Source organism: Bombina bombina, chromosome 4 (assembly GCF_027579735.1).
Source record: "Bombina bombina isolate aBomBom1 chromosome 4, aBomBom1.pri, whole genome shotgun sequence".
NCBI lineage: Eukaryota > Metazoa > Chordata > Amphibia > Anura > Bombinatoridae > Bombina > Bombina bombina.
The window spans coordinates 1,146,175,890-1,146,200,823 of NC_069502.1; the positions used below are offsets into that span (position 1 = coordinate 1,146,175,890).

General features: G+C 41.0%; 1 protein-coding gene across 4 annotated transcripts in view; it reads right to left on the reverse strand.

The window, feature by feature from the left end:
* Window positions 1–3,362: 3,362 nt before the first annotated feature.
* The window catches only part of TAF1A (TATA-box binding protein associated factor, RNA polymerase I subunit A), a 162,914-nt gene continuing 141,342 nt past the window's right edge, over window positions 3,363–24,934 (reverse strand). For all 4 annotated transcript variants that reach the window (XM_053712527.1, XM_053712525.1, XM_053712526.1 and 1 more), the window contains 2 exons: window positions 5,458–5,612; window positions 3,363–3,922 (listed from right to left, as the gene is read on the reverse strand). In XM_053712527.1, the coding sequence (XP_053568502.1) occupies window positions 3,813–3,922; window positions 5,458–5,612 (265 nt within the window). In that variant the 3' untranslated portion in view covers window positions 3,363–3,812. The remainder of the gene's footprint in view (window positions 3,923–5,457; window positions 5,613–24,934) is intronic.

Here is a 24,934-nt window from a genome sequence, read left to right on the forward strand (position 1 = left end):
AAACAGCAACAGGTAATGTAATAGTACTAAAGGAAATTTTATCTGCATTAACAAGTTTGTCATGACATTCAATACAAACAACAGCTGGAGGAACAGATACCAAAAGTTTATATCAGATACACTTAGCTTTGGTAGCTCCAGCACCGGGCAGCGATTTTCCTGAAGTATCTTCTGACTCATCTGAACATCTTGCAATATGTAATAGAAAAAAACAACATATAAAGCAAAATAGATCAAATTCCTTAAATGACAGTTTCAGGAATGGGAAAAAATGCCAGTGAACAAGCTTCTAGCAACCAGAAGCAAATAAATAAAGAGACTTAAATAATGTGGAGACAAAAAATGACGCCCATATTTTTTAGCGCCAAAAAATGACGCCCACATTATTTGGCGCCTAAATGCTTTTGGCGCCAAAAATGACGCCACATCCGGAACGCCAACACTTTTGGCGCAAAAGAACGTCAAAAAATGACGCAACTTCCGGCGACACGTATGACGCCGGAAACAGAAAAAAAATTTTGCGCCAAAAAAGTCTGTGCCAAGAATGACGCAATAAAATGAAGCATTTTCAGCCCCCGCGAGCCTAACAGCCCACAGGAAAAGTCAAATTTTTTAAGGTAAGAAAAAATGATTGATTCAAATGCATTATCCCAAATATGAAACTGACTGTCTGAAAATAAGGAATGTTGAACATCCTGAGTCAAGGCAAAGAAATGTTTGAATACATATATTTAGAACTTTATAAAAAAGTGCCCAACCATAGCTTAGAGTGTCACAGAAAATAAGACTTACTTACCCCAGGACACTCATCTACATATAGCAGATAGCCAAACCAGTACTGAAACGAGAATCAGCAGAGGTAATGGTATATATATATATAAGAGTATATCGTCGATCTGAAAAGGGAGGTAAGAGATGAATCTCTACGACCGATAACAGAGAACCTATGAAATAGACCCCGTAGAAGGAGATCATTGCATTCAAATAGGCAATACTCTCCTCACATCCCTCTGACATTCACTGCACGCTGAGAGGAAAACCGGGCTCCAACCTGCTGCGGAGCGCATATCAACGTAGAATCTAGCACAAACTTACTTCACCACCTCCATAGGAGGCAAAGTTTGTAAAACTGATTTGTGGGTGTGGTGAGGGGTGTATTTATAGGCATTTTAAGGTTTGGGAAACTTTGCCCCTCCTGGTAGGAATGTATATCCCATACGTCACTAGCTCATGGACTCTTGCTAATTACATGAAAGAAATAAAATATTTTACCTCAAAATATTCTCAGTAGCCACATCCCACTGTAAAGGGACTTTAAGCAGCCAATCAGGATGCAGGTCCAGGACTTGCAAGGTAGCGTGCATCTGGCATGTGCAGGCACTGTGATGTTATTTCCTTACTTAGTTTAAGGAAGGTTAATATGAAATCTCATGAGATTTCAGTAAAATGTCATGAGATCACAGTGAAGCAAAACATGACCTCAGCATTGCTGATGTTAACTGGTTATTTTTTTTCTTCAGCCTGCAGATAGAGAGTATCTGAAGGATAACTGTTCACAGAGCACTTACTATTGTGAGCTGAAGACATTTTGAGGTAAAATATCTTCCTTTTTATATAGAGATGTTGAGGGGATATTTATTTGTCAGATTTTACAGTTATGCTGCATCACTTTCAAGTCATTAAGCATATGGGTATTATGTCCCTTTAAGCAAAATCAAAAACAGTGAATAGAAAATGGAATGCGGAGGTGATAACTTTATGTAAATGATGATAAGACGGATTGGGAAAGGGGAAAAGAAAAAGAGGTAAAGAATGGAAATAAGGGGGAAAAGGGGGGGTCGTGAAAGCCCAAGTATAACTATGACAAACAGTTTTCTTTCTCAGACATCTAATAGGCCTACCTTGGTTAAAGCGTGATATGGATTGTTAAAATATAGGGAAATCACTTTTGTATTAAAGGGACATGAAACACAACATTTTTATTTCATGATTCAGATAGATTATACATTTTTAAACAACTTTCCAATTTACTTCTTTTATCAATTTTGCTTCATTCTCTTTATATCTTTTATCGAAGAAGCAGAAATGCACTCCTGGGAGCTAGCTGCAATGAAAATGGGCATGCAGCTAGCTCCAAGCTTCTGAGCGTATCTAGATATGCTTTTTTAACAAAGGATGCCAAGAGAATGAAGCAAATTAGATAATAGAAGTAAACTGGAAAGTTGTTTAAAATTGTATTCTCTATCTGAATCATACATTTTGGGTGGTTTCATGTCCCTTTAATAAAAAACAAAATAGAAAAGTCAAAAGTGAACTTTCATGATTCAGATAGAACATGTTATTTTAAGACACTTTTAAATTCACTTTATTTTCACATGTACTTGGAAACCAATGTTGAAAAATAATATGAACATATCCTACACTAGTGGGAACGAGCTGGTGATTGGTGCCTGCAGACAATTGCCTCTTGTGATTGGCTCAGTAGATGTGTTCAGTTAACTCTCAGTAATGCATTGTTGCTCCTTCAGCTATGGATATCAAGAGAATGAAGCAGATTTAATAATAGGAGATATCGGAAAGTTGTTTAAAATGTTATGTTCTATCTGAAACTTAAAAGATAAAGATATCCCTTTAAACCATTTCTATATATCAGTGTTTTTCAACCAGTGTGCCGTGGCACACTAGTGTGCCGTGAGAGATCCTCAGGTGTGCCGCGGCAGACTGACAACAGTGCAGGTTTTTTTTGACTGAATGTCAATATGTCATGTATAGTTTGTAGGAGGCATGGCATGACAGCACAGTACAGTGTGTGTGTATATATATATATATATATACTGTATATATATCCTGTATTAGGCTACAATGTGTGATTTTGTAAAATTTTGGGATGGTGGTGTGCCACAGGATTTTTTAATGTAAAAAAGTGTGCCACGGCAAAAAAAAGGTTGCAAATCACTGCTATATATGCATATAAACAATACAAAATTGCATACATTTAAATCCAGGGAAGCATACTTTGAAAAGCCTCAAGATACGTTTCTCTTATTGCCTCTGTTGTAGCTAATTAGGGTGAAAACCAGACTTTAAAAATGACAGCATTAAAACATAGAAAATAAAGCAATGATATCCTGTAAAAGTAGAATGGAAAACTGTTATAAGCCCTTCTTAACAAGAATAATGCTTCTATTTGCCCGATTCAATGAATATGGTATTCAATAAGGTGTTTAACGTAAGAGAGATCTTTTCAATGTACAGTATATTAGAGTTTGGGTGTTTTAATGCATGTTTCTGTCCTAACTAAATCATTTTTCCTGTCAGACTTGACTTAATGGAATGTGCACAATAAATACTGCTGTATTAGATTCAGTTGAAATAGCTTTTATTTGATACGATTTTAGAGCAAAAAGAAATATAAATAAAAAATATCAATTTCAGAATGTGCTTTGTTGTAACCTCTGCATAGCTTTTCTTAGAAAGCCTATGTTTTTATTGTGCTACCTTGGGACATCACAAACCATACAAACACCAAGAGAAACTTTGGTTTGTGTTGTCATTGAATATATACGCAAGCATAACGGGAAAAAGTAATAGCTATCGGCAATTCCAGTGTAAGAGGAATACTATGTTCACTTTATTCCCTATAGTGAAACTGAACCTGCAGTAAACATCAGTGTTATTTCTATAAGTTGGAAGCCGTGGGAAGCTCATTCTCTAGTATATTATCAGATACCAATAATGCCACTTGATCTTGACAACCGCTGTGCAACGGCAGCAGAAAGACTAGAATCCATAACAATGTCATCTGTAGAGAGTCAGTCAGGATTTGAAGAGCTGTGATGCTTTACAAATTTCAGCATTGAAGTAATGTTTTTGTTTGGTGATTCACTTCCAAGACTACAAACAGCAGCAAAATACCTGCAATCTATAAAATGAACTAAAATGGGTTATTTTGTTAAGTAATATTCACTTTTTTGTTTTTATGTTTATTAATAAATACAGTGATAAAAACAAGGGATAAAATGTAAAACTATGGCTTGGAGCTTAGATTACAATAAAATATAGGAGTACAGTTAGCCCTCAGTTTACGCCGGGGTTAGGTTCCAGAAGGAATGGTTGTAAATCGAAACCATTGTAAATTGAAACCCAGTTTATAATGTAAGTCAATGGGAAGTGAGGGAGTTAGATTCCAGGCCCCTCTCAAAATTGTCATAAGTAACACCTAATACATTATTTTTAAAGCTTTCACATGAAGACTTTAAATGCTAAACAGCATTATAAACCTAATTAAATAATCACACAACAGACTGTATCATCAAACTAAGGTTAATGAACAAAAACATTTTTTTACTTGCATTTTTCTGCAAACAGTTCTCTGCATTGTTAGCATGTTAGATAATATTGGGTCTGCACCTATTCTATTCATTTCAATGTGGAGTAATTAATAGGCAGTTAGGCACCCTCACGTCAAGCAGCTGGACAGGAAGATAATAGGGAAGTGGCTGCTAGATCTTGTTGCTCGATAGGTCTGGTCTGCTCTGTGTACACAGATTAATTTCAGTCTGCTAAGTTGCATAACTTTGCTGCAACACAAGCGGACAGCTCCACCTACTGGCTATTTTAATTAGTGCACTGCTTTTCGATGCTTTTCAATACCAGTCACATGACTGAAAAAAAAAGGTTGTTATTCTGAAACGGCGCAAATTGAACCGGCGTAAACCGAGGGCCACCTGTATAATGAATGTATCTCACTGTGTAGAGACAAGTTACAGTGACATTTGAGTATTCAGAGGTCATGGTCACCATCACTTGGCATGCAAATATTTCATGTGAAAATGACATGGGATTTTGGCATTCGAGTAGTCAGCTGTCATTATGAATATTTACTTGTCTTTTTAGTATTTCAGTGTGAAACTGCATTAGACTATGAATCTTTTTATTTGACTTGTCAGACCACACGGTTACCTGCAATAATGGGTTTTGGCATCTCAAATATCATGTAATTTCAATAATACGGTCACTTCAATCAAAATTATATATATCATAAATATATAAATGTTTTATTTTGATTGACATTTGAGTTGGCGAGAAACACACCCAAATAAATGACTCATCACAGACACCCTCAAACAAACTGCATCTGAGTGAGCTTTTTTTTATTTATTTTTTTAAATAAAAAAAAAAAAAAAAAAAACATGTTCAGGAATCCCAAAATCTGGTTTGCATCTGCAACTCAATACCTGAACGTGGTACATTTAAACGTGGGTGTTTATGGCTGTATATTCATTTTAGCTATTAGTAAAAAAAATAGTAGTTTCATATTTAACTAAGCGTAACAAACATAGCGTTGTTGTGCTTCCAATGTGCATAACACAGACTCCTACAACCTAAATTAGACAGTAAACATTTTTAGCATTATAAGAAGCAGAGAAATAAGAAAGACAATTAAAAGAGACTTGCCTTGTCCTAGTAAAGTTCCAGCCACCAGGGCTTTATGTATTGCAAGGTTAATATCGTTCTTCCAGTCCTTTTTTACATGGAATTTGTTGAAGTGATAAGCAGGCCACCATCTCTTCCTGGACTGCCACTCTTCTAGTATCCAGCTCTTGTGCCTTCTAGCGATAAAACAGAACACACATTTATATTTAATAAAGATGGTAAACACTCCCTGCAAAGTAACTGTCCTGTACATCTCCAGGAATCTAAATTTTATTCAATAAAGCTGAGACTATTTTTAAGGGAAACCCAATAAAATACAGGGTATGGGTCTTAGCTTTCCAGATTTTTACCCCATTCCAATCAATCAAATTCTTAAGTGAAAACATTGTACGGTGTATCAGGAGATTTCTGTTCTTTTTCTAAGCCATCTTAATCTATTAGAAGACCATACAACACAGGACAAATAATGATTAAAATATAAACAGACGGGGCGGAGCCAACTGTAGAGCTAATAGGACGTGTATTGGTGCAGCTCCCGGGCCCAAGATCCTAATTTAGGGGTCTATCCACATTCTACAGCAACCTTTTTGTACCCAACATATATGAGGATGAACCTAAGACCTCATATTGACTTTTCATGAACCTTTGGGGACCCGGAGAGTCTGTACCAGTCCGTCGTCACTGCTTTATCCTGCAGAGGTGGGAAAGTGAGCCGCCATCTTGGAGACGCACTACTCTGTTTACAGGCCTCTAGCCGTCTATCTAACTGAGGGACCGCTGCAAGCCAACTTCTCATCAGGGATACTAACTCAGCCAGTAATATGGAGTTCTCGCTACTATTCCTGGAGGAGATGAGGCGCCTATTGAAAAAACACCATACTAGTTTGGCTGACAATCTGTACGCAGCTCCTAGCAGACAGAGCGCCTGTCAGCCCCGACGACAACCCGACCTTGCTGAGCCTGTTCTATATAGGGCTCATCAGCACACATATACAGATGCGGTCTACCCATCTCAGGGAGCCGCAACAAATCGGAACTCCCCCAGCATAGTTCTAAGCCCAGTGAAGACACTGGCTTTGCGGCGGCGACCTGTGAGGGGTAAATACCGGGAGCCTCAGGGGAATTTTTTACCGCTCCACAGCAGCATACTACTGACCGTTAACCTCAGTGACACAAAAGCATGGGGGCGTTTGCCCTGGACTTTCCCATATATCTGTACAGCTAAACCTTTTGACTTTCAGCTTCAGTGCTCTCATGACGGGAGAGGTGAGGAGCTGTATTCACCTACTGATACACAATGCACTGGGGCGGGAGCCCGGCTCCACATTGAAACGCTATACCCGCAACTTCAGCCCCGGACCCAGAAGAGGGCAGAACAGCGGGAACAGTCTCTCTCACCCGCATTTGGTAATCCTTGCTTATTTGGGGCTAGCTGTAGCTCTAGACCGTTGTCAGAACCTTACCTCTTGAGCGATCCTCAGCAGTGTAACGCACATATCTCTGAAGAGACTTTGGGCAAACATCAGAACATCTGCAGTGGTGAAACGGCCTCTTTCCTAGCCATAAATTTAGATCTGTTCCCTGGTAGCACATTTGTCTCTGTTTTCTTCGTTATGCACTCAGACCAACCTGAACAGTTAGCCCGGAGAGATTGCTCCAATCTGCGGTCTGGTGTGGGGTAAACAATCTGCTATGTTGAAGCACCACATCTGATTTATCTCAGACTTACCCTTGCCTCTATGATAGTTAATGACTCGATGCTACAGTTACCTCCTTTAGTTTATTTAACCCTAGTTTACTTCAAAGGTTCAGCTGGTTTGTTTTTTACCAGATACAATATGCTCCCATCACTTATAGTGTCTTTATTGCTACAGTTTTCTTCTGACTAGTTCAATTATGCTATCTATATACTGACTAGATTGTTTTATGGGATAATGGTGGTGTTTATATATTGTTATATTCTATATAGCCTCCTTATTGTATGCACTCACCGTTAGATTAACAAAATTTCAATGTTTCTCTGCATAGTCTTTCCATATTTGCAGGCTCTCATGTTATGTGTATGCTCATTGTGCCTAGGTGCAATTTGTGTGTGTGACTTCTTGCCGCCAGCGGCCGAGGCGGCGGGACGTTCTATTTATCAAACAGCCTCACAAACCAGCTTTAGAGATAGTCTTGTAACATAGTACCGCCTGCAGCACACAAGCAAAGCTCCAGCTCTTCATTGTGTATTAAGACTGCAGTTTTGTTCCTAATATTATATTTATGCCAGAGTATTTATCTAGGAGTGCTTTAATCATACTGGTATTTATAGCCTTCTCTACGCTTTGATCCCAATTACCTTAGGTTGTCACACCTACTAGCGCAGGCTGGCCCTGCATTTACATTTAGTAGCACTATGTCTTAATTCTATAATTATTACGAGTACTTTATGGCTCTCCCAAATGGTTCCAAATTGAATTACTAGGTTTCAGTATATAGAATATAGCTTTCATTTACGCCCATCTAGCTCTTCCCACGGACATAAAGTCTTGTTTTCTCGCAAATAATATACTCCTTATTGGGATGCAATGCCTTATTACATTACCTCTCTTATTTTCGTGTCCCCTTCATATTTACTATAGGTATGGCTTTTATTGTGTCTATCTCATTTGATATAAGTCCATTTACTGCATTTAAATTCCCCCCCCCCCCCCCCCACTATTACCCCCTTAGAATAAACCTCCCTACATTCCCTCATCATAATCCCAGAGCTAAGCTTTATAAGATGTGTCAGGCCCATACAGTTAGACCTTTTTCCCTTGATATTTTGGATATGACATTGTCCCACTATACACTGGTTCTTTGTTAAGCATTTATTGTTAACCCATATATGCTTCTTTTCATATAGCTAGGATATTGAGTCATCCTGAGGCATGTTTACTCAGTCTCTTTGTCACAATTATTGCAGGTATGGCCATTAATGTGTATATCTTATTTAACATAAGTCCATTTCCTGTATTTAACTTCCCACCTCCCCCCCCTCACCCCCTTCACTATTATTCTCCTGAAATATACCTCCCTGCATGGGAGATTTCACCACGCGGTTTATCTTGTACATACCGCACCTTAGAGATTTTACCAATCTTACATTTCATATCGCATTATATAGTTGGAAATGACATGTTTTGAAATATAGCTGGATAATTTAATATATCAATGGGACCATCTAAAGTATATAGCGTATGAGTAATAGAGTAAATGAGGTTCCAGACCTTAGCCCAGTACTTCCCCCAGTATGAATCTTGTTTTTCTACATGTCAACCATTTTATTGTGAAGTATTATATCTGTGCTATCCTTGGCTTAATACCTTGCATTAGTTGTATTGTTTTTTCCATGACCTTAAAGTATTCACTGTATATGTAATTATGAAAATGAGGTTCCAATTTTCAGTTCACTATTTTTTCCAGTGTGAATCTTGCTCGTCTACATGGAAACTGTTTTATTGTGATGTACTATATGTGTATTATTTCTGGCTTATTACCAAGCATAAGTTGTATTGATTTTTTCCACAACCTCAATAAAAAATTTAAAAAAAAAAAAAACAGACATAAATCAGTTGATTAGAAACAAAATTTCCCTCTGGATCTGCTGCAGCTTCACACAGGATCTCCAAGCAGCCAAAACCCACAAAAGTGCACAAAGCTTCTGAAATAACAAAAGTACTACTGATGAATGTGTTTTCACACTGGAATTATATAAAGATTCTAATATTTGTAGGTTTGTGACTAGATTCTCTCTTTCGTCCATAAGTGGATGCTTTTGTATCTGGATAATCTGATGCAGGAGGATTTATAACACCAGATGAGTTTAGATTGTTGAGCACAGAAACTATTTGTGATTTTTGGTCTAATAAAAAATAAAATAAAAAAGATAATCGAGTAATACTAAGGTTTAAACATTTTTCATGTTAGCAATATGGTATTATGTTGGCAAAGATGCCCTAAAACGTTGTTATTACTATGAGAAAAATGTATCAACTTTGCAAGCGGACACATTCTCAAATAGAAAACCTGTTTGCCTGCAGTCGCCACTTGAGATCCAGCATTGCATGTCAAAATGTACTGTTGTACAAGAGCTCTCTTGTACAACCAATTGCACAAGAGCAGGGCATATCAATCACCCCCTACAAGTGGGGTCAGGGTGATTTATCTCACCTCCTCTGCAGTGGCAAAGAGGTTAAAGAAGCTGTTTCTGCTCCTTAAATCTGTGGTTGCCGGCTCATGCAAGCTGCACTGTAAATCTTCAGAAGCTGCAAATACAACTTAATAAATATTCCCCTATGAATAAGTTACTAGGATGTAAGACAATATATCAATAAACTGCTTGAAAGTGGAGAACAATTCTGGTATGCTACAAAGAGACATAAAAGTAAAAAAAGAAAATGCTGTGATGTGATAGTTATATGCAAGCAATGGTGCAATAACAAAATGTGTTTAGCCGCTGATTTACTGGGCTTGGCTATGCACATATGCTTCTTCTCATTGGCTCAGCTAACTATCTCCAGCTAGCTCCCAGTAGGGCATTGCTACTTCTGAGTCTACGTTTTCCTAGGTAAACTTTTCAACCATGGATAACAAGAGCATGAACTAAACTTGCTTAGTTTTGACTTTCATGTGGTTTCAAGGAAAATCTAATTGAAAACATATGAAAAACTATGAAAACAATAAAAACTATATTGCATCATTGGCCTTTTAAATAAGTTTTTTTCAGTCATTTTCACAAAAGCATTATGCTGCCAAAGCAAAATTGCAACATAATGGTAAATGAGTCTAGTACTGATAATTATGTAACATGCCTGAGTGCAGGTTATTTCACATGACAAATAGTATACATTTACGGCATGTGCACAATTAATTTGATAAAAACCGGGTCATGTTATAATTACATTATTCTTCATTGCAATCACTCTGATGATTATATTTAAAGTACAATTTTCAGAATGTAAAATGTGATTAAAGGGACAGTCAAGTCCAAAAAAAAAACTTTCATGGTTCAGATAGGGCATGTAATTTTAAACAACTTTCCAATTTACTTTTATCATCAATTTTGCTTTGTTCTCTTGGTATTCTTAGTTGAAAGCTAAACATAGGAGGTTCATATGCTAATTTCTTAGACCTTAAAGGCCGCCTCTGCATTTGACAGTTTTTCACCACTAGAGGGCATTAGTTCAGGTGTTTCATATAGATAACATTGAGCTCATGCACGTGAAATTACCGAGGAGTGAGCACTGATCAAAATGCCCTGAGAGAAGAGGCGGCCTTCAAGGGTTTAGAAATTAGCATATGAACCTCCTAGGTTTAGCTTTCAACTAAGAATATCAAGATAACAAAGCAAAATTGGTGATAAAAGTAAATTAGAAAATTGTTTAAACTTACATTCTCTATCTGAATCATGAAAGTTTATTTTGGACTAGACTGACCCTTTAAGAGAAATCTCATGAGATCACAGTAAACTAGTTTATGACCTCAGTACTGCTGATACTGATTGGCTGCTGTTCATTTCTTCCTCTTTTTTTTTTTACCTGCAACTGGGCAGTAACTGAAATAACTTTTTACACAGCACTTACTTTGGTGAGCTGATGAAGTTGTGACGTAAAAACAGAATTTATGCTTACCTGATAAATTACTTTCTCCAACGGTGTGTCCGGTCCACGGCGTCATCCTTACTTGTGGGATATTCTCTTCCCCAACAGGAAATGGCAAAGAGTCCCAGCAAAGCTGGTCACATGATCCCTCCTAGGCTCCGCCCACCCCAGTCATTCGACCGACGGACAGGAGGAAATATATATAGGAGAAACCATATGATACCGTGGTGACTGTAGTTAGAGAAAATAATTCATCAGACCTGATTAAAAAACCAGGGCGGGCCGTGGACCGGACACACCGTTGGAGAAAGTAATTTATCAGGTAAGCATAAATTCTGTTTTCTCCAACATTGGTGTGTCCGGTCCACGGCATCATCCTTACTTGTGGGAACCAATACCAAAGCTTTAGGACACGGATGAAGGGAGGGAGCAAATCAGGTCACCTAAATGGAAGGCACCACGGCTTGCAAAACCTTTCTCCCAAAAATAGCCTCCGAAGAAGCAAAAGTATCAAATTTGTAAAATTTGGCAAAAGTGTGCAGTGAAGACCAAGTCGCTGCCTTACATATCTGGTCAACAGAAGCCTCGTTCTTGAAGGCCCATGTGGAAGCCACAGCCCTAGTGGAGTGAGCTGTGATTCTTTCAGGAGGCTGCCGTCCGGCAGTCTCATAAGCCAATCGGATAATGCTTTTAAGCCAAAAGGAAAGAGAGGTAGAAGTCGCTTTTTGACCTCTCCTTTTACCAGAATAAACAACAAACAAGGAAGATGTTTGTCTGAAATCTTTAGTAGCCTCTAAATAGAATTTTAGAGCACGGACTACGTCCAAATTGTGTAACAAACGTTCCTTCTTTGAAACTGGATTCGGACACAAAGAAGGTACAACTATCTCCTGGTTAATATTTTTGTTGGAAACAACTTTCGGAAGAAAACCAGGCTTAGTACGCAAAACCACCTTATCTGCATGGAACACCAGATAGGGCGGAGAACACTGCAGAGCAGATAACTCTGAAACTCTTCTAGCAGAAGAAATTGCAACCAAAAACAAAACTTTCCAAGATAATAACTTAATATCTACGGAATGTAAGGGTTCAAACGGAACCCCTTGAAGAACTGAAAGAACTAGATTTAGACTCCAGGGAGGAGTCAAAGGTCTGTAAACAGGCTTGATCCTAACCAGAGCCTGAACAAATGCTTGAACATCTGGCACAGCTGCCAGTCTTTTGTGAAGTAAAACAGATAAAGCAGAGATCTGTCCCTTCAGAGAACTTGCAGATAATCCTTTCTCCAAACCTTCTTGTAGAAAGGATAGAATCTTAGGAATTTTTATCTTGTTCCATGGGAATCCTTTAGATTCACACCAACAGATATATTTTTTCCATATTTTATGGTAAATTTTTCTAGTTACAGGCTTTCTAGCCTGAATCAGAGTATCTATTACAGAATCTGAAAACCCACGCTTTGATAAAATCAAGCGTTCAATCTCCAAGCCGTCAGTTGGAGGGAAACCAGATTCGGATGTTCGAATGGACCCTGAACAAGAAGGTCCTGTCTCAAAGGTAGCTTCCATGGTGGAGCCGATGACATATTCACCAGGTCTGCATACCAAGTCCTGCGTGGCCACGCAGGAGCTATCAAGATCACCGAGGCCCTCTCCTGATTGATCCTGGCTACCAGCCTGGGGATGAGAGGAAACGGTGGGAATACATAAGCTAGGTTGAAGGTCCAAGGTGCTACTAGTGCATCTACTAGGGTCGCCTTGGGATCCCTGGATCTGGACCCGTAGCAAGGAACCTTGAAGTTCTGACGAGACGCCATCAGATCCATGTCTGGAATGCCCCATAATTGAGTTATTTGGGCAAAGATTTCCGGATGGAGTTCCCACTCCCCCGGATGGAATGTCTGACAACTCAGAAAATCCGCTTCCCAATTTTCCACTCCTGGGATGTGGATCGCAGACAAGTGGCAGGAGTGATCCTCCGCCCATTGAATTATCTTGGTCACTTCTTTCATCGCCAGGGAAGTCCTTGTTCCCCCCTGATGATTGATATATGCAACGGTCGTCATGTTGTCTGACTGAAACCTTATGAATTTGGCCTTTGCTAGTTGAGGCCAAGCTCTGAGAGCATTGAATATCGCTCTCAGTTCCAGAATGTTTATCGGGAGAAGAGACTCTTCCCGAGACCATAGACCCTGAGCTTTCAGGGATTCCCAGACCGCGCCCCAGCCCACTAGGCTGGCGTCGGTCGTGACAATGACCCACTCTGGTCTGCGGAAGCTCATTCCCTGTGACAGATTGTCCAGGGTCAGCCACCAACGGAGTGAATCTCTGGTCTTTTGATCTACTTGAATCGTCGGAGACAAGTCTGTATAATCCCCATTCCACTGTCTGAACATGCACAGTTGTAATGGTCTTAGATGAATTCGTGCAAAAGGAACTATGTCCATTGTTGCAACCATCAATCCTATTACTTCCATGCACTGCGCTATGGAAGGACGAGGAACAGAATGAAGTACTTGACAAGAGCTTAGAAGTTTTGATTTTCTGACCTCTGTCAGAAAAATCCTCATTTCTAAGGAATCTGTTATTGTTCCCAAGAAGGGAACTCTTGTTGACGGGGACAGAGAACTTTTTTCTTTGTTCACCTTCCATCCGTGAGATCTGAGAAAGGCTAGGACGATGTCCGTATGAGCCTTTGCTTTTGACAGGGACGACGCTTGAATCAGGATGTCGTCCAAGTAAGGTACTACTGCAATGCCCCTTGGTCTTAGAACCGCTAGAAGGGACCCTAGTACCTTTGTGAAAATCCTTGGAGCAGTGGCTAATCCAAATGGAAGTGCCATAAACAGGTAATGCTTGTCCAGAAAAGCGAACCTTAGGAACTGATGATGTTCCTTGTGGATAGGAATATGTAGGTACGCATCCTTTAAATCCACGGTAGTCATAAATTGATTTTCCTGGATAGTAGGTAGGATCGTTCGAATAGTTTCCATTTTGAACGATGGTACCCTGAGAAATTTGTTTAGGATCTTTAGATCCAAAATTGGTCTGAATGTTCCCTCTTTTTTGGGAACTATGAACAGATTGGAATAAAATCCCATTCCTTGTTCTCTTATTGGAACTGGATGTATCACTCCCATCTTTAACAGGTCTTCTACACAATGTAAGAATGCCTGTCTCTTTATTTGGTTTGAAGATAATTGAGACCTGTGGAACCTTCCCCTTGGGGGTAGTTCCTTGAATTCCAGGAGATAACCTTGAGAAACTATTTCTAGCGCCCAAGGATCCTGAACATCTCTTGCCCAAGCCTGAGCAAAGAGAGAAAGTCTGCCCCCCACTAGATCCGGTCCCGGATCGGGGGCTATCCCTTCATGCTGTTTTGGTAGCAGTGGTAGGCTTCTTGGCCTGCTTACCCTTGTTCCAGCCTTGCATTGGTTTCCAGGCTGGTTTGGGTTGTGAAATATTACCCTCTTGCTTAGAGGATACAGAATTAGAGACTGGTCCGGTTCTGCGAAAGGGACGAAAATTAGGCTTATTATTAGCATTAAAAGACCTATCCTGTGGGAGGGCGTGGCCCTTTCCCCCAGTGATGTCTGAAATAATCTCTTTCAAATCAGGTCCAAATAATGTTTTACCTTTGAAAGGAATGTTAAGCAATTTTGTCTTGGAAGACACATCCGCTGACCAAGACTTTAGCCAAAGCACTCTGCGCGCCACGACAGCAAACCCTGAATTTTTCGCCGCTAATCTAGCTAATTGCAAAGCGGCATCTAAAACAAAAGAGTTAGCCAATTTAAGTGCTTGAACTCTGTCCATAACCTCCTCATACGAAGATTCTTTACTGAGCGATTTTTCTAGTTCCTCGAACCAGAAACACGCTGCCGTAGTGACAGGAACAATGCATGAAATTGGTTGTAGAAGGTAACCTTGCTGTACAAAAATCTTTTTAAGCAAACCCTCTAATTTCTTATCCATAGGATCTTTGAAAGCACAACTATCTTCGATAGGAATAGTAGTGCGTTTGTTTAGAGTAGAAACCACTCCCCCTCGACCTTGGGGACTGTCTGCAATAAGTCCTTTCTGGGGTCGACTATAGGAAATAATTTCTTAAATATAGGGGGGGGAACAAAAGGTATGCCGGGCCTTTCCCACTCTTTATTTACTATGTCCGCCACCCGCTTGGGTATAGGAAAAGCGTCGGGGGGCACCGGAATCTCTAGGAACTTGTCCATCTTACATAATTTCTCTGGAATGACCAAATTGTCACAATCATCCAGAGTAGATAACACCTCCTTAAGCAGTGCGCGGAGATGTTCTAATTTAAATTTAAATGTCACAACATCAGGTTCAGCTTGATGAGAAATTTTTCCTGAATCTGAAATTTCTCCATCAGACAAAACCTCCCTCATGGCCCCTTGAGATTGGTGTGAGGGTATGTCAGAACAGTTATCATCAGCGTCCTCTTGCTCTTCAGTGTTTAAAACAGAGCAATCGCGCTTTCTCTGATAAGTAGGCATTTTGGATAAAAGATTTGCTATGGAGTTATACATTACAGCCGTTAATTGTTGCATGGTAATAAGTATTGGCGCACTAGATGTACTAGGGGCCTCCTGTGTGGGCATAACTGGTGTAGACACAGTAGGGGATGATGTAGTATCATGTTTACTCCCCTCATTTGAGGAATCATCTTGGGCAATATCATTATCTGTTGCATTACTGTCCTTACTTTGTTTGGACACTATGGCACAATTATCACATAAATTTAAATGGGGAGACACATTGGCTTTCATACATATAGAACATAGCTTATCTGATGTTACAGACATGTTAAACAGGCTTAAACTTGTCAACAAAGCACAAAAAACGTTTTAAAATAAAACCGTTACTGTCACTTTAAATTTCAAACTGAAAACACTTTATTACTGAATATGTGAAAAAGTATGAAGGAATTGTTCAAAATTCACCAAAATTTCACCACAGTGTCTTAAAGCATTAAAAGTATCGCACACCAAATTTCAGAGCTTTAACCCTTAAATTAACGGAACCGGAGCCGTTTTTACATTTAACCCCTATACAGTCCCAGAATGAGGCTCTGTCTATTACTAGAAAGGCCCCCATCTGAAAAAGGTGTCCAACACAGTGCCTGCCGTTTTTCTAAACATTCCCCAAGATTATAATACCAATAATTAGTTAGAATCTGCATAATATGCCTAGTAAAGCAATTGTTTTAGCCCAGAAAAATGTCTACCAGCTTTTAAGCCCTTTTTGAAGCCCTTTATTCTTTTATGTTTAACTAAGAAAATGGCTTACCGGTCCCCATGAGGGGAAATGACAGCCTTCCAGCATTACATGGTCTTGTTAGAAATATGGCTAGTCATACCTTAAGCAGAAAAGACTGCTAACTGTTTCCCCCAACTGAAGTTACTTCATCTCAACAGTCCTGTGTGGAAACAGCAATCGATTTTAGTTACTGTCTGCTAAAAATCATCTTCCTCTTACAAACAGAAATCTTCATCCTTTTCTGTTTCAGAGTAAATAGTACATACCAGCACTATTTTAAAATAACAAACACTTGATAGAAGAATAAAACTACAAAAAACTCTTAACCATCTCCGTGGAGATGTTGCCTGTGCAACGGCAAAGAGAATGACTGGGGTGGGCGGAGCCTAGGAGGGATCATGTGACCAGCTTTGCTGGGACTCTTTGCCATTTCCTGTTGGGGAAGAGAATATCCCACAAGTAAGGATGACGCCGTGGACCGGACACACCAATGTTGGAGAAATATCTTCCTTTTTTACATAGAGATGTTTAGGTGATATTTTCCTGTCAGCTTTTTACAGTTATGTTGCATCACTTTCAAGTGATTTAGAATACAAGTATTATGTCCATTTAAACCAGAAAAAAACATAACTTATGCTTACCAGATAATTTTATTTCCTTCTGTACAAGGAGAGTCCACGGCTTCATTCCTTCCTGTTGGGAAATACTGAATCTGGTCACCAGGAGGAGGCAAAGACACCCCAGCCAAAGGCTTAAATACCTATCCCACTTCCCCTATTCCCCAGTCATTCTGCTGAGGGAACAAGGGACAGTAGAAGAAATATCAGGGTATAAAAGGTGCCAGAAGAAAACACAAAATTTGGAGAAAACATGGGCGGGAGCCATGGACTCTCCTTGTACAGAAGGAAATGAAATTATCTGGTAAGCATAATTTATGTTTTCCTTCTTTATACATGGAGAGTCCACGGCTTCATTCCTTACCATTGGGAAACTTATATCCAAGCTCTAGAGGACACTGAATGACAACGGGAGGGACAAAAAGAAGACGGGCCCTAATCTGAGGGCACCACAGCCTACAAAACCTCTCTCTCGAAGGCTGCTTCAGTAGAAGCAAAAACATCAAATTTGTAGAATGTAGAAAAAGTGTGTAAGACATACCAGGTAGCCGCCTTACAAATCTGCTCCATAGAGGCCTCGTTCTTAAAGGCCCAAGAGGAAGCCACTGCTCTAGTAGAATGAGCCGTAATTCTCTGAGGAGATCTATGTCCCGCTGTTTCACAGACTAAGCGGATCAGACTCCTCAACCAAAAAGATAAGGAAGTCGAAGAGACCTTTTGACCCTTACGCTTCCCAGAATATGCCACAAACAAGGTCTAAAATCCTTAGTAGCTTGAAGATAAATCTTCAAAGCACGAACCACGTCCAAATTATGAAGTAAACGTTCCTTCGAAGAAGAAAAATTAGGACACAAAGAAAGGGCCACAATATCTTAATTGATCTTACGGTCTGACACAACTTTAGGAAGGAACCCTAACTTAGTTCGTAGGACAGCCTTATCCGAATGAAACACCAGATAAGAAGGCTCACATTGCAAGGCCGGCAATCTGATACTCTATGCGCTGAGGCAATAGCCAGTAGAAAGAGAACTTTACAGGTCAACAATTTAATATCAATTTCATGCATAGGCTCAAACGGAGCCCTTTGCAAAATTTTAAGAAACAAATTCAGACTCCAAGGTGGAGCTGAAGATCTGAACACAGGTCTGATCCTAATCAGAGCCCTAACAAAAGACTGAACATCTGGAAGCTCAGAAATCCTCTTGTGCAGTAAAATAGACAAGTCCGAAAATCTGTCCCCTCAAGGAACTGGCCGAAAGACCTTTCTCCAGACCATCCTGGAGAAACAGCAGAATCCTGGCATCCTTAACTTTATGCCAAGGAAAACCACACTCTTCACACCAGAATAAGTAGGTTCTCCACACCTTATGATAGATGCGACGAGTAACCGGCTTACGAGCTTGGATGAGAGTATCAATAACTCTCTCTGAAAAACCTCTCTTGGCTAGGACTAAGCGTTCAATCTCCACGCAGTCAGCCTCAAAGAATCTAGATTTTTATGAAGAAAAGGACCTTGTACCAGCCGATCCATGCGAGAAGGTAACTTCCATGGAGGAGAAGATGACATCTTCACTAGGGTCCGCAAACCACGTCCTTCATGACCACGATGGAGCAATCGGTATTACTGACGCTTGTTCCTGCTTGATGTGAGCCATAACTTGAGGAAGGAGTGGTTATGGTGGAAAAAAGGTAATTAGATTGAACCTCCAAGGCACCACTAATGCATCTATTAGCTCCGCCTAAGGATCCCTGGACCTCGATCCATATCTCAGTAGTTTGGTATTGAGACGAGACACCATGAGATCTATCTCCGGCGTCCCCCACCTGAAACATACCTCCGCAAACACTTCGGGATGGAGAGACCATTCCCCCAGATGAAAAGATTGTCTGCTGAGAAAATCCACTTCCCAGTTGTCCACACCCGGAATGTGGATCGCTGACAGCAAACAGCAGTGGGCCTCCGCCCACTTCAGAATCCAAGATACTTCCCTCATCGCTAGGGAGCTTCTCGTTCCCCCCTGATGGTTGATGTAAGCCACCGAGGTTATATTGTCTGATTGGAATCTGATAAACCGGGACAAACCCATAAAAAGCCAAGCATTCAGAGCATTGTAGATTGCTCAAAGCTCCAAGATGTTGATCGGAAGCGTTTCTCCTGAGACCACAGGCCCTGTGCCTTCTTGGCACCCCAAACAGCTCCCCATCCTGAGAGGCTCGCGTTCGTAGTCACAATCTCCCAGGATGGTCTGAGAAAGGATGTCCCTCTGGACAGATGATCTGGACAAAGCCACCAAGAGAGCGATTCTCTCGACCGGCTGTCCAGGGAAATCTGTTGAGACAGATCTAAATGATCACCGTTCCATTGCTTCAGAATGCACAGCTGTAGTGGTCTGAGATGGAAACCTGGCAAAAGGAATTATGTCCATGCTGGACACCATGAGACCAATTACCTCCAAACACTGAGCCAAAGATGGTATTAAGGAGGTCCGGAGGGCAAGACATGCTGAAGCAAGCTTGCACCTTCTCTGGTCGGTTAAAAATATCCTCATGGATTTTGAATCTATTATAGTACCCAGGAATTCTACCCTGGTGCTTGGAATAAGAAAACTCTCCATCCATGTGATCGGAGAAGAGAGAGAAGAGATGACGAATGGTCCTCTGCTAGACGAAAGGATGGCGCTTGAACCAGAATGTCATCCAAGTAGGGAGGTACTGCTATACCTTGGGTTCTGGCGATGGCCAGGAGAACTCCTAGAACCTTTGTAAAGATTCTTGGGGCTGTAGCTAGACCAAACGGAAATGCAATGAACTGGAAGTGCTGATCCAAGAACGCAAACCTTAGGAACTGGAAATGGTCCCTGTGGATTGGAACGTGAAGGTAGGCATTGTTCAGATCTATAGTGGTCATGAACTGTCCTTCCTGAACTAGAGGAAGAATGGACCTTATTGTCTCCATCTTGAACGAGGGGACATTTAGAAATTTGCACTAAGGGCCTCAGACACCGCCATTTTTAACTGCGCTGTAAAGTCTGATGGTAAAAGGCTCCCTCCAGATGGAGGATCAGGCGTGCTACGGGAAGTTGCATGTTACAATGGAGATGATTGATGGGTACGCACCTCACGGGACGGCGAGTCCTCAGAGGTGGACAGCTCAATCGTACTAAAGGGGTTAACCTTCTTAGACATAATAACCTAGTTGATGCATATGGAACATAGTTGAGAGGGCGGGCACACCAAGGCCTCCTCACACTATAGACAGGTATTACTATTAGGAATTGAGGGAGTACCATCAAGCATATCAGGATCCTCCATAGCTTGTACTAACAACAGTAGGATACAAATAAATGCACTTTTTTTTATTTCTCACAAAAACGGCACCTTTATACCCCCAATGACTGGGGCACTCACCACCTCCTAGACCCAGGCAACCAGAGAAGAAGTGACCTCTCTGACAGCTAGCTCGGTCAGGAAAGAGAAAACGAAAGTGTGACCACACCTGATCACACCCGGCCACGTGGTGCGCAATGCAAGACTGGCCCTGCTATGAGAAAAAGCGCACCAAGCTACGAAGCATTCAAAGTGAAAGTAAAATACCTGTATGTTCTGTTAACGCATAACAACAGTCTATGAGCCCAAATAAATCTGACACATAAAGCAGCATAAATCAAAGAAAACCCATTTCATTAATCTCCACTGTTCAGTAACCTCCATCAGGAAATATTAACCCACGATTCTATAAAGAAAAAATGAGTCACACTGTGACCCTGTCTTCAGCAATTTCAATATAAGTAAAATTTGAAACGATCTTACCAGAATCCATGCTGTGGAACAGAAACACAGCCTCTCACGTGTGACAGTCTTCTAGCATCGCTCCTGAAATGGACTTGAGTGAAGGAAGCAGACAGTGAAACTCGTCAACACTTGTTGCTTAAGGAGCTGTTAGCGAGCAGTCTGGATTGGTTCGCAGAAAGACTCTCCCTGCATCTCCAGACTCTAACTTTTGTCAATTCTCTCACTGAAAGGCTGACAAGACTACTTAAAACTCCAGTTCCATAACGAAAGGCATATATACCTCCTGAGGAACAACTCAGAAACCTTCTGACACTTCTCTGCCATCCTCCTGTGACAAAAGGCAAATAATGACTGGGGGATAGGGGAAGTGGGAGAGGTATTTACGCCTTTGGCTGGGGTGTCTTTGCCTCCTCCTGGTGGTCAGGTTCAGTATTTCCCAACAGTATGAATGAAGCCGTGGACTCTCCTTGTATTAAGAAGGAAACAATTGTGTTTATAACTGTGTAAAATCATTGAAACGGAAAAAATAGACTATGAATAACCAAGAAATTACACTTTAAGGCCGGTCTAAAAACTGAATTTGCAAAAAGCTGCTGAAGCTTGTGATCACTATGTTTGCTAGCTAAAATGAATTGCTTAAATTCTGAAAACCTATGAAAAGCTATGAAAGGCTGATTTGTTAAGGAATTCTGATAGTTTGGAATAACAGCTTCTGTTGAAAGCATCTGTTTACTTAGAATAACAGTATCAACTGCAAATTTGACCTGATGCACAATGCTAAGGGGGTCAGGACACTACACAATTAAAAGGGACTTTCACAAATCAGATGCAATGCAATTAAAATAAATAAATAAATAGAACTGACATTTCTTTGCTTTCCATTTAACCCACCAACCCTCTCCAAGAGATGGCACCAGTTGCAACTTCACAATAATAGGACGCAAATGTCAAATTACACTTCACAGGTTTTACCACGTTAAAGGGACATAAATCCCAATATATTTCTTACATGCAATAAAAAAAATTAATTTACTTTTATTATCGAAAGTGCTTAATTCTATTGGTATCTGTGATGAGAGTGGGAGGTGACGTCACCGGATGGGGGTGTGGCTTATAGCCGTTATGGTCTTTGTCGCAGTTACTAAGTTAGATGAGTTGTACAAGCTGTTTACTTCTATGCTCTGCAATAAAATAGCGTTGTACCTTCTATGCTGTGTCCTGCATCTCATGACATGGTGTCAGAAGTACTTGCCTGCACTAATGTTTACTGAGTAATGACGATGTCAAAGTTTACGCCACCTGAGCCTTTTGATTTCTCTCAGCCTGCAGCTTGGCCCACATGGCGTCAGCGGTGGAGAGTGGTGAAGTACAAGTTAATTCTCTTTTATACTCTATGGGGAAAGATGTGGAGCCAGTGTTTAATGCCTTTACATTCCAAGAAGGGGAAGAATTTGACTTTGAAATAGTTATGAACAAACTTAGTGCTCACTTTGTGCCCAAAAGAAATGTGATTCATCAGAGGGCTTGTTTTCACAAACATGTACAGCATGTGGGAGAATCTGTGGAGTCTTTTGTGCGCAGCCTGTATGAACTAGCTGAATTCTGTGAGTTTGGTGTTGCTAAAGAAGAGCAAATAAGAGACAGAATAGTCATAGGAATTGCAGATGCTGAGGTCTCACTGAAGCTTCAGTTGGAGGCTGAATTAACGTTAGATTGGGGCTATTAGGATGGCCCGCCAGAGTGAACTGATGAAAAAGCAAAGTGCTGATCTGATGTCTGAGAGTATTGTGGATTAAAAAAAAACAGTTCAGGAGAGCTACAGGTGAAAGGCACAGTGTGAGCGGTAGACCAAGGGCAACAAATAGGCCCAGAAGCGAATAGGCGCAGCAGGCTCGCTGCACGCGGTGTAACCGTACCCATGATCAGAATGTCATATGCCCCTCTAAAGTACAAGCAGAGGAAATTCACCATGTGGGTACATGTAATTATAGGTCAGTGTGTTAACAACCTATTGAGCAGGAAAGCAGCCTGTGGTTTGGGCCTTGTCGCCAGAGTAATTGAGATTTCGGAAGACATGTTTGGTGAATTGGGCCTACTGAATTGCAACCCAGTCTGAATATCACTTAAAATTGATGCAGTCCCATACAGCATTACCACTCCTCGTAGAATTCAGACTGCCTCAAGTGGAGAAGGAACTTCTGCGTATGAAGAATATGGGAGTTATTGAAAAGGTTGTTGAAGCAACTGACTGGTGTGCTCCCATTGTGCCTGTTGCAAAGAAAAACGGGAAGGTACGCATCTGCGTAGACTTGAAAAGGCTGAATGAGGCGTTGAAGAGAGAGAGATATGTGCTGCCGACGCTTAAAGATATAACTCCGAAATTGGCTGGGGCGAAGTTCTTCTCTACACTGGATGCTTCCAGCGGCTTCTGGCAGATACCTCTAGATCCACAGTGCCCGAAACTAACTACCTTCATTACACCGGTAGGTCGATTTTGCTTCTGCAGACTCCCCTTCGGGATATCCTCTGCTCCTGAAATCTTTCCAAGAGAGATATGTTCCCTCCTAAGGGACCACAAGGGCACGGCAGTCATCATGGACAGCATTTTAGTGTACGGGTCTACATTGGAAGAACATGATCAGTGATTGAGCTGTGTGCTGTAGACCATTAGAGAGTCCGGTCTGAAATTAAATAAAGAGAAATCCCATTTTAGAAAATCTGAGTTATGTTACTTTGGGCATATCATCAATGAAGGTGGCATGAAGCCGGACCCAGATAAAATCCTTGCTATTGAACAGATGAAAAGTCCTTATGATGTACACGAGCAGAGACAAATATTGGGCCTTGTGAATTATGTGACAGGTTCCTTCCAGATTTATCCACAGTACTACACCCTATCACAGAGTTGTTGAAGAAAGATGTTGCCTGGGTCTGGGGTCCTTCACAGGAAGAAGCTTTTGTACAGGTCAAGTCCTTGCTGGGGTCTGCCCCAGTGCGAGGGTTCTACAGCCCTTCTAAAAAGACTGTGGTTAGTGCTGATGCGAGCAGTTATGGGCTAGGGGCCGCCCTCCTGCAACTGAATGAGAATAAACTACAGCCCATTGCCTATTGTTCCTGTACACTGACAGCTGCTGAGTTGAAATACACCCAAATTGAGAAAGAGTGCCTGGCTGTAGTTTGGGCCTGTGAGCGCTTCCAGCGTTACTTAGTGGGTTTAGAGAAATTTAGTCTGGAGACTGACCATAAACCGCTAGTCCCTCTAATCAACTCCTATGATATTGACAAAACACCCCTAAGATGCCAGAGACTTCTGATGAGGCTGCTTAGGTTCAACGTTCAGGCAGTGCATTTGCCGGGGAAACAACTGGTAGTGGCAGATACACTTTCCAGGTTCCCGCTGGCTGCTGCTGAAGAATTTTCAATGGAATCAGATGTGAAAATGTTATGTGGATTCAGTTATGGCATCCAAATCCATTTTGTCAGGAAAGCTAGAGCAATCAAAAAAGGAGACACGTTTAGATACAGACCTTCAAGAAGTTATTAAGTACATAAAAGAAGGTTGACCCGAGAGCCGGGCAGCCTGGATGTCTAAGTTCTTACCAGTCAGAGAGGTTGCAGCTCACGGAGCTGGATGGGTTAGTGCTGTTTCAAGACCGCATTGTCATTCCTGTTAGCATGCGGCAGGAGATGTTAAGCAGGATTCATGAAGGCCACTTAGGCATTACAAAGTGCAGAGAAAGGGCAGCTAAGGCGGTACGGTGGCCTGGGATCAGTTCCGACATTGCAAGCCATGTGTCAAAATGTGCCTTTTGCCGGGAACGCCTGCCGACTCAGAGAAGGGAGCCATTGATTTCTACCCGACTCCCTGCAGGCCAATGGCAGAAAATAGCTGCATATTTGTGCGAAATGCATAGGAAAAAGTACCTAGTTGTGACTGACTACTATTCCAGATATTTGGAGATTGCACTCTTGAATGAGATCACCAGTCAAGCCGTTATCACTCGTCTCAAGAGTTTGTTTGCTCGGTGGGGCATACCAATGAAGTAAGAAATAACGGAATACAGTTTGCTTCCATGGAGTTCAGTTCCTTCAGCAGTGAATATGATTTTGTCCATTGTACGTCATGTCCACATTACCCGCAGGCCAATGGAACAAAGTTCATTTTGAAGCAATATGAGCCGTA